Genomic DNA, 19,272 nt, shown 5'->3' on the forward strand with positions numbered 1-19,272 from the left:
TCTGAGTAAGAACTCTATTGAAGATACCCAGAATGTTCACTCTGGTTATCTAAAATGATGTGGATATCTAAAATTGACAGCCCAACACACATAAATTGCAAAAGGAACATAATTTGTCCGAGTTAGAATGATGTTTCGGATATCTCAAATGGCAATTGTGGATAGGAAGAATGTCATTGTTGATATCTGAAATGTTCATTTTGACCAGGAAGGATTGAATTATGGATATCGTCAATATATATCCAGTATAGCTATTAAATGTTAAAACGGCCACTTACACTTTTTAAGGATATAAAGATATTTTAAATGTAGTTTTGACAAGTACAATCGAAGCTGTAGATATCATGAAATACAATTTCTACTGGTAAGAATGTGCTGAGCCTATCCCAGCAGTCATTGGGTGAGAGGCGGGGTACACCCTGACAGGTCGCCAGACTATCGCAGGGCTGACACATAGACAGACAACCATTCACACTCACATTCACACCTACAGCCAATTTAGAGTCACCAATTAACCTGCATGTCTTTGGACTGTGGGAGGAAGCCGGAGTACCCAGAGAAAACCCACGCTGACACAAGGAGAACATACGAACTCCACACATAAGGGCTCCCCCACCCCCAGTTTGAACCAGGAACCCTCTTACTGTGAGGTGACAATGCCTGTCTGAAATCCAAAAATGTATGGAGCAGTGTTTGTTGGGTCCTCCTGCATCGGTTCCAATTCATTGCTCACTTTTGTTTTTCTGCAGCTACACGGCCAGTTGTTATTGTTTGTTGAAGTTAGATGAAATGCCTTATTTGTGGTTTAAACACAACACTGGGTCACAAGGGATGTTATGACCCAGGGATTTTTATAACATTTTCCCAGAAGACTTCATATTATTGTACAATCTCAAACCATGTGGAAAAATGTGCCAACGACGATGAGTCAACAACACCCACCTTATACAATGTGACAGGAGCGAGGTTTCTATTTATAAAGTTCTATACCTCCCAAGTGTNAGGGATTTTTATAACATTTTCCCAGAAGACTTCTTATTATTGTACAATCTCAAACCATGTGGAAAAATGTGCCAACGACGATGAGTCACAACACCCAGCTTATACAATGTGACAGGAGCGAGGTTTCTATTTATAAAGTTCTATACCTCCCAAGTGTGATCCAACCTCTGGCTTTGTGATAATAATCCTTATTTGTAAATTACATCTGAAAGTAAGGCTGCGTTCAAGAAGTCTGATTACCAAAGTCATCAAGCCAGAGAATGTCTATCTTTTCGCTCTGCTTCTATTTCACATCTCCTGTCTGTGGGTTGTTCAAAGTTATACTGAGAAACTTTAGAAATCAAAAATCTTGCGCGCAAGTGGTTGAGTTAGGGTAACTCAATAAAGAAATATCACACCCCCACCCACCCCCAACATAGTGATACTTAACATGACCTGCATGTGTAAGACTATAAAAAAGTGGATTTGTCTTCTCGGTGTCCTCTCAGAGATGAGTCAGACTGACTCTGATGTGCGATTGCTACAGCAGTCTGGAAAGAATAGGCAATTCATTCCAAATACTGTCTTGCTTCAGATATATTTATCCTCACACTGTGCACTTTGGTGGGTCTCCCACTGCATTTTCTTCACAAGCTATTGTTAAAGAGACACCACCAGAAGACTGAGGAACATGTTTGATGTTAAAAGCTGCACTTATTTCTTTTTAGGAGGAAAATAACCCACAACAGCAGAGCAGCCAAATTACAGGAGTTACAAGAGCATTCTGGGTAGAGCCCTCAAGTCAGTAATGCAGACTGTATGGGAGGTATGTATACATAATATAATGCCTTAATTATGCACAGCAGCATATTTGGGGGGTGCTAAAACTCATTTTGCCTTTGAGAGCGAGAATGACTCTTAAGGGCTTACACTTTCCACTGCTAAACCTTGTTACAACACAAATCTGGTATAATGGCAAAACAAAGGGGAGGGGAGGAAACATTACTTCAGTCTGCAGATCAGAAAGAAACAAACAAGTGCTTTGTTTTAATTGTTTATTAAGATATAAAGCAGGCACATGAATATAAGAAACGTGTGCACTAATAAGTCAGCTCTCAATAACAAAAAAAAAATCCACAGCAAAGTAGTTTGATATCACTCAAGAGTCAAATCCAAACTCAAATACAGCAAATGACAAACTGTCAAAATGCCTGGTTCTACGGTAAAAAACAAATCAACCCACCTGTCAGATATTCATACATGCCCATCCTGCTAGAGTTCACAGATGTCAAATGAGCAAAACAAAGATTCAGCCCAAGACCAAAGCAGCCAGCTTTCAAAGCCTCGCTGTTCGTCAATGCTGTACTGTGCAGCAGAGTACTATGTATGACTGAAAAACATCCCGCAGTTCTTACCTGAAGTTAGAAGAAAAAACAACTCTTTCCTGTTTAATTTTAAAGCTCCAACTCCTGGAAACTTGTTTCTAGTCTTCTATAAAGATTGTGCCCGACATAAAATCTTGATTAGTGTTCAAGCTTACGGACAAGGAAAATACACAATAAGCAGAGTTTAAAGAAATCCCCCTCATCTCCTCGCCTACCTCTAATCTGTGAAGAGAAAACATATTGATCCCTCAATTTGGACACATTCTTAGATTGTGGAGGCGTTTGGTCTCATTGACAGTTAATGAAGCTTGTCGGCTTTGGAGAGTAACGACACGGGGTCTACTCATTGTTTAGCCCACTGGGTTCTCCCAGACTCTGAGGAGTCGAGGCTTATTTACAAAGTTTGACTGAACTGGGTGGATCATCGGAGTGCCTTTAGTGTTGGATTAAGCACATGTACCAGTTACGCCGCAACACAAAAGGCTGGAAAGAATCACTTTTGGTTTGCTGCATGATGTGAACATAAAAAAAATACATTAAAAAATATAACTTGAGATGCTTAAATCATAATGACATTTATCAGTCCAAATGTTTAAGGGGGTACAAATCATAGTGTTTAGGTCAGTTCAAAACTGTTTATAGTGGCATAACAAAGTCTGTATAAAGTTAGAAAAAGACAGGCACACATGGAAATATATCCACTTTGGTTCCTTAACCAAAATATATTTAAAATCTTACCAGTTAGCCCAGCACATCCAAATGAACTACAGTTATTGCTCAAGTTAAAATAAGGCAGACAGATTTGCATAGTTGATATTTGCAGTACAGAAGGTATTTTGCCATAATCAAACATTGGAGTGGAAAACACCAGCGACCCCACGGTATTATAAAACTGGTTAGAATACAAAACAATCAAAAGCCTCTTGGAATTAGTTCTTAGAGTATCTATGAAATCTGCTCCCCTTCCTCCCACAAACACATAGGGAAAAAGTAAATGTGTATAATAAATGCAATAGTCCAGTTGATTTCCCTCAAACTGCATTTTCCAGAGAAGAGACAGTTAATGCTACAGACTAGGGCAAAACTGAACTTATGGAATAGACATGAGGCAGTGTAGGAATATAATAGGTCAAACAGACAAGCCGTCTATGCAATCGTGGAACAAACATAATAAAACTTTTTCTGTTTGATAGAATGACAAGCTCTATCTATATATAAACTCATTGGTCAATATTCTGTGTTCTCTTGAATGGAAAGTAGGGCAGTCTAGATGCTATCCATGGCTTTGAACTCACTCAGAGCCTGCACGGGGTTAACGTGCTTCTTCTGAGAGGATCTCTTGACCCTGTTGGTTTGGCCGTCGTCCTGCTTCTCTCTCTTCACCAGAGGCTTCTTCTCGGGAGCTTTCATCCTCCAGGAGATGGCTGGCATGTTGAGGGACTCCATGTTTTTGCTCTTCTGGTACTTAGTAGATGCGACGTAGGAGGCCTTGACGGTGGACACCACTGTGTTCATCAGGTTCTTTGCGGCCTGGATCAGGGACATAGCGCTGTCCAACTGAGTGAATGGAAGAGACAGGAGAGAGCACCGGAGAAGAAACGGTTAGCCTTGTGAAGTGGTGAAAGCAGAGCCTGTTTTTTATTTATTTATTTACATCTGTTTTGAATTCATGTGGAGTAACAGTAAAATATTCCTATCTTTCTAATGTCTTCCAGTATTGTACTGCAAGTTTTCCTGGGGAAAGCCAAGTGTTTGTACGGAGGACCTTTCACAGTTTGTCTGGCATACAAACAGATGTGAGAAATTTGAGAATATGGAAAAAGGTCACACTAATTTAATCTCCACAGTTTAATAGCCTCAGAGACACCGGTGACACTTGACTGGAAGTGTTGGAAGCACAGGCTCATTTCAGCCCTACAGAAAGGAGGGAGGACTTCATTATTTCCTACGGACAGGGACAACCTATTTTAATTAATTTGACTGGCAACTAAGTAGTTAAGTAATGCTTAAAGGGTCCATAAACATTGGCCTTGTACAGTCTTATCTTAAGTAGCGAAAAGGTTAGAAAACATTTGGGCAACATTAGTCCTTTCCAGCACAGAGAAAGCCATTATTTCTGTTATCTGTTTATTCGATATAAAATAAAAGCTGCAGATTACAGTGCACAGAATAAATCACTAACTAATCACAACCAACAGCCAATGCCATTAAGTCTTAGTATTTTTAATTAATGTGGGCAACACCAGATAATATAACTTTAGAAAGTAGCCAGTGCGTTTTATTGATTTAATTATCTTTCTAACAAGAGATTTCATTGTAAATAAACACAGTTCTTTTAACTGTCATTGTTTCTCGCCCAAATACACTGTTTGTATCCTTAAGGCTTCAGAAAAGACTGCACTTCCTTCCTCACTTCACATTTACCCTCCTTTGTGAGTGCTTTTAAACCTGCATCAACTTTCTGTCTTCTTGCTCTCTTCTTCACCTGGTACATTTCCACCTTGGACAATGTGTCCATGGTTTAAATGATGTTGAACTTACCCCAGAGACAACCAGCTCTCCTCCCAGATTCTGCACCTCAGCCTTGACTTTGCTGCAGATGTTCAGCTGGTGGCAATACAAGGCGATACGCTGCAGGTAGGCGAGCAGGTCCTGCTTACAGGTAGAGTCTGGGCACTGCGGGGGAGGAAAACAACACGTGTCAACTATTGTGCACATCATTTAGTATCTAAGCACAAACAATGTCTGTGGTTCTAATACTACCTGCACACAGGTTGCACAATGAATCAATTTAGTCATTTGCTGGTACTGCTCAATCTGAATATTGATGTGATTCTACTGGCGCAATGATCTCACACTTTATCAAGATGAGTTAGTAGCAGTGTGACAGGTAAGGTAGACACCCACATTAGGGACGTGCTCAGAGCCAAAATGACAAACGCACGCCCACAACCTGGTAGATTGATAACTCATCTTCACAGGGTTAAGCACGATCAAGTCACACAGAATGCAAATTCTATTAGGAGGCAAACACGGCTGTCAATCAACTACTTTTAGGTGGTGGTAATAATCTTGTGTGAAGTCTTATTTGAAACAAAAATACTTGATCTAAAGTGTAAACAGCAGCCGTGTCCGCAGATAAGAAATGTTTTTAAACTTTAACAAAGTCATCATTCTGATTCCTGCCTGTCAGTAATCGGAGTTCTTGCGAAAAACAAGTTTGGGAATGCTCCATCCCAGCAATTTAAACAATGACTGTAGGGTGAAGGTGCCAATACACCGCTCGGGGCTGGAGAAGCACTGAAACATGCTTAATTCTCAAAGGAAACATGCAATGGATGAGACGAAGCTTAAAATGGTGGCAAAACAGCGACCAATACAAAGTGGAAAAAGCTTCTTATTCTTGTTTCCAACAAGGCATTACAGTATTGTCAAACGTCAACTAGGAACACAAAGCAAAATACATTGGAGCCATAAAAAAATCCATCAACTTCAAGAAATCCAATAAATTATCATAAAACCCACTTGAAAGTGGCAGTATGGGAAGAGCTCCACAAATGCATGTCATTTAGCATTGGCAATCTTATTGAATTATTTCATCTCATCATAATTACAGTCGGGTTCTACCTTGAAACGCCATTTCCAATCTCTTTCCTAGTTTGCTAAACAAGCCCCCTGCCAGCAGAGTAATTAGGCCACAGTACTCTTATTAGCTGCTCATCAAGTGAGAGATGTAAACACCCTGATGGGGCTCTGACGCTTTACATCAGATTGTAGATCTCCTCAGAGTGACCTGACATACTAACGGTTTGTCAGCGATGATCATGACGTGGCGAGACAGTCTCTGTTACAGATAATCAGAGGCTGGCAGCTTTTCGCATCCCCTACTAAACTAACTATACCTGTGAAAAGCACCGGGGTGACCATGTGAGTGAGCAAGCCAAGAGAAAATACTGGCTCAAACACCAGTGTTTGCAGGTGCTTGGCAGTCTGGAGGAGGAGTCCTTTGGCAGCTGTTAATTCTGAGTGCAGGGAAAAGGTGAAAGGGAGGTAATAGCAGCCAATCTTTTAATTGATGGAATCTCTGCAGAAAGGAGTCGGTGAGGTCAGTGCTGACGAACAGAAGTGTGAAAGAGTGTTTGCATGTGTCTAGACAAACTGGAGAGGCATTTTGTCTGGCTATAAGTGAGCAAATGACACAGAGACTCAACATCTCTCAATAATGGCCATTACCACTATTAAAGGGCAGTGAAAATCCACACAGAGTGAGGAATAAGGCTGCTCCCTTAAAGTCGAAGATTTGAATCATCAGTTTGGAGACCCCTCAGTCGACTGAGATTCTTCAAGCAGTCAATTTCTTTTTGGTTTTAATTTTCAGTGTGAATCGTACGTCTGGGGACATTTCAGTCGCCAGACGTGGCTGCAGAGTAAGCACTCTTCGCTTTCAGGTTGCTCTCCCTTACAGGCAGCTGCAGACCCAGACCCAGGGTGAGTATGAGTAAGACAGGGGCAGCTGCCTGGACGAGGAGAGGCTCTGCCCAATAAGGCTCCCAGAGAACGTTATCTTTCGCTTTCAGCTTAGAGGTGATGAATTTACAGTTCACAGAAACTTAAAATTAAAGTCTCTGTTTTTTGTTTGATATCTAGTGTTGGCAAAAAAATGTTGTTGCACATTCCTGATGGGTCGTTAGTGTAGTTAGCACACAAAAATATTCAATATTCATATTGAACAACCATAGCCGATTCAACTGACATAATTCTGAGTTGGGTACAGCCTTAGTGAGGAAACCCCCGTTTCCGTCTCTCTATGCAAAAAAGAAACATCTCTGGTATCAAGATTTTTTGACACTTCAAACAGACTAGGACTTATGATGCCTCTAATCCTGCTGAGAACGCCATCCCTGGTGGGAGTATAGAGCGCTCCGCTGAATACAGTAAACTCACTTCCAGACATACAGCCATGCACGCATGCATTTACACACCACCACAGCCAGCACGACTGTGCTCCTTCATACACATCATGAATCAGATCTATCAGATGGATAGAAGAAGAAGAGCACAGAAACATTTAAGCAACATATACTTTCACCTTACTCAAAGAAACCCAACCCATCTACGCACATAAACACAAATGAAATAAATAAATGCAGCTAAACCCATTGCACTTCTGCCCTTATTGAGAGCTCTATAGATGTCCTGTGACAATATTAATAAAATTGTCTTCTCTCACTACCATCCACTCCTGATTAATACAAGGATGGGCTAAGTAGGGAGAAGGAAAATGTAAGAGTTGACATTCTATTAAAGAAAGGTATGCAAGAGGAGATGAGGGGAAAGAGAGCTGGAGGGGATGATCATCATACATGGCTGAGAGACTGGAGAAAATGGGAGAGGGAGGAAGGTTGAAAAAAGAGGAAAGAACCAGAGAAAAATAAGTAGTTGGAGAAAAGACGAGGATGTGAGCCAGAGGGGGAACGGTATGGAGGAGTAAATAAGGGGGAGAAATCCAACTGGGGAAACGGGACATAGACAGGAGGATTCAACTGCAGTTGGGAGGGGGGTTTAAGTAAGTAAGAGAGAGAATGTGTGTGTGTGCACAGACACACACATGCAATAGCAAAGACCTGGGATGTGGCTGAATGCAGCAGCCATGCTAATGAGGGCTTGGGGAAGTATTCAGACGGCTGAGAGCAGGGCACTGTGAAAGCATCACTTGTGCTCATACTCAGCTCAGCTGCTGGCTTCACTCAGCACTCAGGAAACTCTGCAAGGCTGCTCTGAGTGTGACATGTGAATACAGAAGTTGCACAGAGAAGAGACAAGAACACCTTGGATTGTTTTGGTAATGCAAATATAAGCACCGTGTGTGTGATTAACTCGGGTGGTATTTACAAGCTGATCTTTGTTTCGGGGGCTTAAGTGCCTCGCTGACTACCTGCACTGTGCCGTTGCAATGTTTCCACTAACCAGATGTATCAGTAGGTAAACATTTCACAAAGACTCACAGGTCATCAGTGCAGTGTGTCATTTTGCTACTACAGTTTGCTTTGGTTGTGCATTGTGCAATGCCCTCTGCTAATGACACATCCTTAATTACAAAGTTCCACTCAAAACTGGTGAAAGGGCAGACTGGTTCTCTGTTTAGCACCAACTTTCCAAGAATCCTGAACGTTAAGATCCAGAGCTAATTTGGTGGAAAAAGAATATGAGTGATGCTCTCCTCTAATAGTGACTTCAACCATTAGAGCCCAATATTGTACTTTTTTTTTTTTTCGTCTCCTCTGAGTGCTGCTGTAAAATGTTCATCAAGCCTGATGATATAGCCTCCTGCAGTTCGCACATGCTGTGTGTCCAGTTATGGTCTGGGACAGTTAACCTTGCTTGGTCAGCTACTATTGAGAGATGGCACAGCAGAGAGAGGGGCACTAGAGACTTCATCACAGGACTCTGGATATCTTTTCAAGGCAAACTAATAGAAAAGGTGAGTCACCATCTTTCAAACAGGAGCCAGCAGTACAGGTAGAAATGTCAATGATTCTTGTGGAGTTGCCCCCGTCTCCTCACTGCTGGCTGTAAGTGCCTTTTTTACAAAAATACGGGTGAAACATCAAAGTTTGGTCACAGGGCAGCAGATCATTATTCTAATTTGCTAATTGAATCTCTTGAATAACAATGCCTTACATGACTTTTAGTACATTTCATATTCATGAGGGTCTCACTTCTTAAGTGTGTGGGTAGCTTTTACTTTATTTTGCATTCCCTAGCATTTAAGCTTTTGCTCGAGAGACGGTTCAGAGCACAGTCTAAACCAAAGCAAAAACTCTTCCTCCCTTTAACAACATACAGCCCACGAAGTAAGCAAAAGGAAATGAGGCAATAACAGTGACAGAGCAGGATGTTGAACAAAAGGATTTCGCTGTGCTACGTGTTGGGTAATGTCCATGATATAAATGATGATCAGGAAGGTCAGGTCCCATCATTGGAAATGCCATGCAGTTCCGCTGAATTCCATTATACAGAGGCAGAGCCACTGTGCTGCTGCCGCCCAGGACTGACCTTTCAGGACGCATCACCCAGAGGAAATGCCAATTTCCAATATTTACTGACAAGGCAGCATTCTAATGTGCAACTGCCAGCAACCTGTTGGGGGGTGCCACAGGGCAGTGAGCACAGAGGTATTTTCTGATATGTTTTGTTTTCAGTCACTTCCTGTCATGAGAAAATTGATACTTCCACTGTTCTCAGATCCCAGTGGGGTCATTTTGACTGTTTCTGCTTGGTGTTCTCATTAAGGGGTTCTCTGTCTGTTGCTTTATCCTTTAGACTTTGGCCTGGTTATTGGAGAGCTGGAGACAGTACAACGAAAAAGGCTAAAAAGAATGCGTTTCTATTTCCAAAACTATACTGATAACTACGCCTCAACCATATAAATCACTCCATATCATAACGTACTGACAGCCCAATTTGTTCTCCTGTCACAGTTAAAAGACAAGCTCAAACACAAAAACCTTCATTCAGGCAAGCTTCACTGTGTGGTGTTGTGGCTGGATTTTCATAGCTCAAAGGGAAGGAAACAAATCCCAAACCTTAGATCAGCCAACATGTTTCACCATGCGGCTTTATTGGTCTGACACACAAAACATCTACTGGGGGGAGGGGGATAAAAAAATCTGACATTTGTGTGCCTGTGTGTGCGGTAGACGGTTGTGGATAACTAACTGCGCCTAACCTGAGAAAGGACCTTCAGGACAAGAAGCCACCGGAAACCTTTATCTGCCTTTACACCACTCAACACTGCCACAGGGGATGCAGGGATGCAGTGATATATACAGTAAATATATATATATATATATATATATATGCTACAATGTGCTGACTGCCATGGGAAAAAATAAGTGTGAAGGAGATCCATGGGAGATCCATGGAAAAGTTTAAGGAGATACAGGGACCAAAGCACTGAAAAGAACATTTTGTTACTCGAGGTGGAAACTGAAGTAGTAGATGTGCCAACACAGGGATAGGAAATAATTGAGTCGGAGCTTAAATTCACGATAAATACACTGCAATATAAAACATGTTTAATATATTAAACATAACTTAAAAGTCTAAAACAGTGGTGGTGAATACAAAGGTGAGAAATGACTGAAAAGTGTAAAAGACGAGATCGCTTCAAAAGCACTGAGGAAAGTGATTTTTTTTTTTAAATAATCTTGAAATTAAGACTGCTGGAAAGAACCTTGAACAGAGCAGACGTCCTATATACGAGAAGACCTCTGATGAAGTTGAGTATGCTGATGTTTTCTGTGTGCACAGCCTAGTTAATGGGCTTTACAGTTAATGTGCTGTACATTAGATTTTGTCAGTCTGGTGCTGATTCTGTTAGTGTTGATGGCTAAATATAAATCTGCCATGGTCTACCAATATCAATCAGGATCCATTTCAGACATAATGATGATGGCCAGATCTCCCCTCCTCACTGCATCTGCTAAAAAGATGCTCCGTATTTGCGTGGGGCCAATTCAATCACACTGGCACTCTGGGAATGTTAATGTGACACCGAGGCAGACAGGGAGTCTGGGTATGACAGGAGAAAATCAAGCTGGGGGCAAGCCAAAAAGGCCGACTTTAGAGGTAACCACAGGGACCAATTAACTGGCCCTCATCATTTCTTAATGTTCATGCTGCACCTGTCAGTCCGGTATTTCACTCTGGCGCTTGTAAGCAAAACTGATAACTTAACACGGCTGCTACAGAATCGGTAAGTACCGACAGGCATGTTAAAACATTTATACATTAACGTTTTGACATTCAGACTTTGACTTTTATTTGGCCTGAAGGGTCCTTTGCTGCTTTTTGGCTCACTTGATACCAGACGGCTCCAAAACCCCAGATTTACAACTGCAGGTTGAAAGTCAAGGACTATAGCTAAGGCCTTCAAAAAGATATATTTAATAGCTATACACTATTTTGCCTGTCCAAATCGAAGCCATACAACCATATAGTGTAGTCAAAAATATTAATGTATTCATATCGATTGTGAATATTTGAAACGGTTTCAATGATTTTAATTTTTCATGGTACTGATACACCAGTATCAGCTGCACTTTCTCACTCTCTCTTATAGTTAGTAACTACAAGCCTTGTTATATTTATCTTTTAATTTAAAAAAATAATGTCAATTTTATCTCATGGCATCAAAAATGGGATTGTTTATCGACAGTTTTCAAGGTAATGTATCAAAGTTAAAAATTCTATTATCTTGACAACACTACACCCACATCAATACAATGTTTGGCCGTTCTTTCTATGTTCCCCCCAAATGATTATCCACCTCTGGGAGCTCTTTGGTTCCCGACAGTGGCTCTTTCAAGCATAAACTCTTTATATCAGGCCTTTAGGATTGACAAACAGCATTAAAATATTGAATTATCATGGGTAAATGCTTTTCAAAACAATCAATTGGGAGTTGATACATTTTCTCAGCCAGCAAATAAGGTGGGCTTCACTTGGTTGGGCTGAACCGCAGTTGGTTGAGGGCTGACCCTTGAACTGCTGAGCTGAAATTTGTGGGCTCTCTTGGTGATTTTGCTTCTCCACTGCAGTAGGTAATTTACAACCCTGTCTGCTGTAAAGCGTCTGGGGCCAGAGCCGGGATTAGACTGTGACCAGCAACAGAGCCCATGGATCACCATAAATCTCCACTGATTGAATGCAAATTGGAAAAGTACACTATGTATGTCAGTATACATCATGAGAATAAAGCTCGCACAACACACACACACACACACACACACACACACACACACACACACACACACACACACACACACACACACACGGCAAGCACATGCCCATTCTCTAAATATGCAAGTCCTATTTTATGTGCATGTGTTTGTATGTGTACATGCGAGTGTTTATGTGGTGAGCAGGCAAGCAGCAGAAATTTATGGACTACACAGTGGCTAACACATTTGCATTATAAATCTCAATTACATAGCATTATTTGTTTACCAGCCTGCTCAGATGGAATTCTCATAAGGTGCCCTGCAGAGGAGGGTCATAAATTCTTAATAAACTGCAGTGCAGACCTTTGTACGGCACTGACCTAAATCCTGCAGCTCATCTCTGCACTACACTCATTTCTTTAAACTTTAATGAGGCTCTATTACACATATTTAACTGTTTTGCAGAAACCCCAAACTAGACTGTGTCCACCTAAACATCTCAGCAGAACACTATGTGTACGTAAGAAAACACGCCGTGACACAGTCTTGCGAAGGAATATGTGTGATAAGATGCTGTGCTATCTGTCTGGGACCATCTGCCGATGTGTTTTATATGAGGAGTAAACCCTCATAGGCCCTCCAGGCCAGAGGCACAGAGCACAAGTGATTAATATGCCTAGGTTAATGAGCAGTCCCAGCATTGCCTTTGCTCCTCTGACTCCGACAGTATGTGTGCATCCTGCTGCTGGAGTATGTAGACCATCCCAATGTGCCATGCCTTTGCTGTAAGTGGGCCTGTGGCATCTCCTGCTTTGTTAGATATATGGCCTAAATATAAACTGCCTGTGTAAATAAATAAATTTAAAAAAACTGCCACCTGGCAATTATATTGCTAATTAAAAGGCGAAGCACTCTTAATGGATTCATCTCTCAGGAGGGATGTTCCTCTCTCCATTCAAATGCACTCCCCCTTATTTCCACCTCTGCTATCTCTCCATCATTCTCCTCCCCACCCCGTGTCCATCCCTGGGAGCTGTGGCTGATGTGTTACGGGTGAGTGTCGCCTGGTCTGCTAGTGTTTTGGTCTCTGCTGAGAGGGAAAGGCTAAGAGGGACAGCTGGATGGGTTCAGAGGCTGGAGGGGTCCTCACTCTTGGCAAAGACTTCTGTTCCAACAGCCAAAGCTCTTCATTTATTCATACTTTGAGTGCTTCAAACCCCAAAATCCCCTAATAGTGTGCACACACACACACAAACATACATATACACAGAGGACGAGATAAAGAAACAAGTACCTACAAATAGTTGAGGACGGGAAAATAAAACATTCACACAAATCTAACACATCCGTACACATGTGCTTGTGAGAGAGGCAGGCCAGTCAACAGACGTGTTCATATGGAGGCGCACACACGCACACAAACACATACGCACAATCACACACCTGCACAGTTGCCCATCTGTTTTCTTTGGGGGATAACACTGTTTTCATTAAAGTGAATAAGCATCTTCAAAAGCGGCAGTGAGGCATAAAAAAGTCACTTTCCAGAACGGCTTATTCCCTGTTCAGATGATTCGGATACAATTAGGTCAGAACAGATAAGAATTTTACTTTGTGATAGACATGGGCATGTAATATTATGGATCTGAGGTCACCTTAAATAAAATATCAGATGTGTGGGGCTCTTGAAGGCCAGCAGCTCATTATGTAGGACTATGAGGGAGAGATTTAAATGCAGATGTTGCCAGTATGTATCGGTGTAATTGAAACCCCTTGTCATGTACCAATTAGACAAAAGTACTTAATATATCTCTAACATCTCCTCTGAATGCGAGTACAATTTATTGAGAGATGTTTTCTAAGCTTTGGCTTTCTGTGCCAATATTTGTACACACAGAATATACAGCCACCCCAACACATCTCTGATCATGACACAAACAACTAGCAGAATAAAGATATTATCTTTACTTAAATCAATTATCACCACTGCCTTGTGTGGGCAAACCTGCACTGTTTAAAGACAAATATTTAATTCTAGTGCTATCAAACAGATTTGTTATTAACCAATGCATACCATCACAATCCTTGTGTTGTAGTAAGCCACGAAACATTCGACTTGAATTAACTCATTACTCAACAAAGAGACTTTATGCTGTTCCAGTGTTTTGCCAACAGCTCAGTAGAGATGTCAACAAAACCAAAGCAAAAGAGACTGACAATGCCTCCAATGTTATCAAAACTGAAATCTTACAGCAAACATCTAAAGCCAGTGTGTGCCTTCCTGGGCGACTGTTCTTGGTAAGAAATGGAAGAAATCCACAGCTGTTACATCTGAAACCACAAAGGCGACTGACGTCTTTATGGGAGAAGACCTCAATCTGACAACCATGTCTTGTTGCAAACATCACAAGTAAACTCTTCCATGATTTAACAACAAAATGTATACATATTGCAGACACCGAGGCTATAAGTCTCTGCCTAAGAGATGGCAAATGAACAAGTTGGGGGATAAATCATGTAGAGTGTCTCCCTGAGGAATGGTACAGTGCAAGTATTTAAGTGAAATATGAGGCCATGGATAATTGAATGTGTGTTTCCCAATGTCAAGGACCATAGTCTCTGGGGTACGGCAGAGATGTGGAGGGATGATGGAATCGGGAATTGGGGAGTGGGAGATGGAAGAACCAGAGTAACGGAGGGACTGTTTGATCCTGAAGGAAATTGGCAAAGGCTGGGAAGGGGTGGCTCATGAATAACACAAATCAGAGCAGTTGTTAACATCTGAAGTGATCTGTTGTGCTAGCCCTTCACTTGGATATGCTCCGAAATGTACAAATGAGGGGAAAAAATACATAAATAATGAAATAAAAAAACAGGTGCGCAAATTAATCACATGTACTGGATGTTGGTCTGTTTCTATCTTTTTCTATACAGCTACTAAAGTAAGCAAAAGGAAAGTTTGCCTTCTATTTCGAGTCTTTAATTGCAGCTTACACACAGTGCTGTTAGGGACAACATTTAAAAACAAAAGGAAGGGGTGTCAAGATGCAATCAGTATGAAAGCTTTGCTTTTTTCCAAACCCAGCCCGAGCACAACAGCACGCAGCAATGTCAGTTCCTTCAGCAACACTGGAGCAGAGAGCGAGTCGTGCATTTGGGTAATGAAAAACTTTACTCAACTCTTCACATGGTGTCAACTTGTGTACCGTAGTCACAACATTCATGACTAAGTAGATGTTAAGTGTAACGTCTGAGGCGAATTAGCGATCCTCACAGTGATGCAATGCACGCACCCCTTGTTGATACAAAACTCATACTTGTGCTGAAAGGAGTAGGATTAGTGATGTGTGTGTCCATGTCTTCTAACAAAGAAATTACACATAGGTTTGATTCTTTGAGCACATTCTGAGGTCATTCTGGGCCACCTGCCTAAACATGCCATTTTGCAATTAGTATTGAAACAGTATTAATTTCATGTCAAAATTTTAGTAACCAAAATTATTGCAGTTCTCAGAATATCGCAGTATGTTCTAAAATGTGCTGTAAATGTTCAGAAGTACTGATACACACTCTGAAATCGTTTCAGCAAGTTTTATTTTATCCTGATGGTTAAGCAGCCTGTCTTTGAAATGCTTGCCCGTGTGTCTGTGTCACTGTAGATGAGGACAAGGGACCAGTAGCATCACAGGGTTTGCCTGCTGCACGCCCACTCTGTAAACAACAAGGCTGGGAAATCTTCCGAGCTCTGTCACTGCCTTCCGCCATGTTTTTATTGGCGCAAAACAAATCCACGCTGCATGCTGCGCCTGCATCTGGAAGACTGTTGCAAACTTTGGTTGATGCTGGACAGTATTTAGCCTTTAGAGTTTTTCAAAGCACAGTAGTCAAACACGGTTTTAATGATAATTAAAATTTGTAATGTTAATACTAACTGTTGGGAATTTATCGTGGTTTATCCTGAAACCAGCAACCGTTTAATCCCTATTGCAATTAGTGTTATGTCCAAAAGTTTGTGCTACAAATTTTCTGCTGCACTTGTTGCTAATTCATTGTGCCCCGACAGTATTGATGTGGTACAACGTGTTTCTAATTATACATCAGGGTCAGAAGCACAAAGGTGCAGTCTACATCAATCCCTTTGGGGTGGAGGTTCATTAACAACTTACATTGTCAGCGATGGTGCGGCCCAGCTTGTCCATTCGTGATCCTGCCTCTGCAATCTTCTTGGCAGCGCTGATGACATCAGACGTATTCTTCAGTGGCCCTTTACCCCTGGGGAGAAAAAAAGTTGGAAAGATCAGTCACTGTTTCTGATCTGCTGCAGCCTCATTCAATATGCAGAAGGAGCATCTCGGTCATGAAGCAGCTGTTTGTTTTGGAGGGTTGTTCTTTTTGGTCAGAGGCATGTATGGATAGAGAAGCCTGACTAATGGGAATAGTTCAGGGAAGCGTCACAGAAATACATGCATACGCTGGTGCACAAATGATTACACAGACACAAAACACTAACAGCCTGGCACCATATTGTTCAGTCAGAGATGAGCACGTTTTATAACCCATTAAATGCAAAGGGGCAGCATTCACTCTCAAGGCTGTCCTTAAAGATTGGGACCATGGCGCTGTACTATCACATTCTTTTGTAGCACCATTACCCCACTTACAAAAAAAGTGTGTTTAACTAGATTTTTTACTGTAATTTAAGCATATGTTATTTCTATCTATATCTACTCATACACACACACACACACACTATCAAAATCAGGAATTCTAAGGAAACCCTGATTCACAGAGCCATCATATTATAGTGGTCACCAGTGCCATATGCTTTCTATCGCCACAGAAATTCTCAATTCAATCTACTTGGCCCCTTTTATTCAAGCAGCTTTGAGGGGTTTATTAGAGGGCTGAGGCGCAAATCCGACTGGTTTCGTGTCTGATGGCAGAGAAATGTTTTTGCCCTCAAACACGCTACACATGCACAGCAGCTCGTCATTGGAATAGTCATGTTCATCCAAGTATGGGACAAAGACAGAGAGCCAAAGAAAAGAGGAGATAATTGAGAGTGCAATTCAATTTAAAGACTTGGTCACTGTCCTAATGTTAAACATCCATCCTTGACCCTTCTAGAGCCAAACGAAGCCCGTCCCAACACAGGTCAGTCTAGCCCTGACCTGACCCACTGTAAAGCTTGTCAGCCATTTGTGGGTTTTTTTTCCTGCCCCCACAAGGGACTCTGGGACACAGTTGGCAAGAGGCACAAATTGGATTCAAAGCTGCTCTCTCCAGGCTAAAAAATGAGCCATCCAACCCAGAACAGATGGAATTTTGTGTTCTGTTCTCTCGCTTCCTCTTCCCTCCCCTCCCATCTCCAACCCTTCCCCTCTCTTGCTCTCCCTCTGCTGCTCTGCTGTAAACCAAGTCAGGGTCCTCGTGGAGGAGGCCACGCGTCAAAGCACAGACTGGAAGCTCCCCGGGGAAAAGTCAACCCCTGGAGACAGAGCTGGAGGCATTGTGGGCTACATGGAGTGTGTTTAATAGAGTGTTGCTAGTATAATGTTTAGTTTGCCTCAATAACAAACATCACATCACATTACATAAATACAGCAACCACTGATTTCCTTCCTAAAAAAATCCCTTGCCTTAGCCCCAAGAAATAAAGGGCCAGCTGCTAAATTCCTTCACCTCTGCCTAGATGGCCGAATAAGGGGAAAGCACCAAGAGCCCACGGAGATAGACAACGGAACCCCTGACAAAAGGACACCCTTGTAAGATTTACGTAGTGGATTACATTCAGATCTTCAGATCCGGTGACAGTTGCAGGCCTCCAGATGGGTGTAAGCCACATCGGACAGAGCACTCCAAAGCACAGAATGCTCGAAGACAGGTGGCGTCCAAATATGTTGCATGTTTCCGAGCCACACATGCCTTATTCATGAGTGCCGCCATACAGCCATAAGCGATGCGGGAGTCCACAAGAATCTCTCTAACTCGCTGCAGATTTGTCAGGAGAGAGGTCCAGAACAATTACCTCATGCAGCATTAACCTTGGCAGGGCTTTGTGCCAGCTCAAGGTTAAGGGGGGCAATCATTTGGGCCCGGCTGAATTAGCCAGTGACTGACCTTCCATGTGCTAGTGCCGCATGCGTGAGTCAAGGCATAATGTGAAGATATATATTCAGCCTGACAAACATCCATGTGTGGTCTCTCAGACACTCACACTGCCATGTCCAGACTGCAAATCTAAACTCTCACTGTGCCAAATAAGAAAAGTCACAATACTATCATCCATTAAATCATCAAACTCTCAGAGTAACTGCACTATTGACAACACAAAAGCCTTTTTCCACAGCTTTCTTTTGTAAACGGTGTCTAATGGCAATAACTGAGCACTGAAAAATATTACAGTAATCAATACTGAATTCTGGCCATATTGGCTTCACTAAGAACAAAGACATTAAAGTTTGACCTAAAATACTCTCTGTATTCAAAACTTGGCAACCCAGGATAAATATTACTCAGTAATATTGTTTTTAAGGTCTTAATGTTTCCTTTAGAATTCTATAATCAAACGCATTAAGTGAATGATGCAAACTTTTTCAAAGAACAAATAAAGTAATGATGTAAAATATGATGCAAGACCGGCTTCTTTGTGCACAAGAAACCAGGAGAAACACGTGAATAATGCTCATAAGCTCAAGACATCACATAGTTACAGTTGCTAGGTGACAGTCGCAAGTTAGCCATGCTGCATTAACAATACACATTTCATTTGAAAAAAACCTCAGCTGATGATGTCCAACTATGGAATGGCAGTCCAAATTAAAAACATCCATTTTTACAAGACGATTTAGAGTGGTGGTTTGTTATTAAATCCTAGATGAAATACGCAGGAAATAAGAGGCTTGGGGTTTTTTTATGGTTTAAAATCCAGCCACTGTCTACAAAAATGCCTGGTCAGTCATTCAATAGAAAACAGCTTCAACCATAACATACCATAAAGTAGTCCACAGGTTACCTCTCTCTTAAAGGGACAGTTCTTTCCTCTGTCTTTGGTGCTATTTATCAGCGTAGACTGTTTTGGTGTGAGTTGCCGAGTGTTGGACATATTTGCTATAGAGTTGTCTGCCTTCTCTTCAATACAATGGAACTGGATGGCACTTGGTTTCTGGTGCTCAAAGCGT

General features: G+C 41.7%; 1 protein-coding gene across 2 annotated transcripts in view; it reads right to left on the reverse strand.

Annotated features, from left to right (window-relative positions):
* Window positions 1-2,022: 2,022 nt before the first annotated feature.
* Window positions 2,023-19,272, reverse strand: part of ctnna1 (catenin (cadherin-associated protein), alpha 1) — an 87,138-nt gene continuing 69,888 nt past the window's right edge. For both annotated transcript variants that reach the window (XM_050041773.1, XM_050041772.1), the window contains exons 16-18: window positions 16,258-16,363; window positions 4,908-5,042; window positions 2,023-3,923 (exon numbers count right to left, since the gene is read on the reverse strand). In XM_050041773.1, the coding sequence (XP_049897730.1) occupies window positions 3,633-3,923; window positions 4,908-5,042; window positions 16,258-16,363 (532 nt within the window). In that variant the 3' untranslated portion in view covers window positions 2,023-3,632. The remainder of the gene's footprint in view (window positions 3,924-4,907; window positions 5,043-16,257; window positions 16,364-19,272) is intronic.

The sequence above is a fragment of the Epinephelus moara genome, chromosome 4, assembly GCF_006386435.1.
Source record: "Epinephelus moara isolate mb chromosome 4, YSFRI_EMoa_1.0, whole genome shotgun sequence".
Taxonomy (NCBI): domain Eukaryota; kingdom Metazoa; phylum Chordata; class Actinopteri; order Perciformes; family Serranidae; genus Epinephelus; species Epinephelus moara.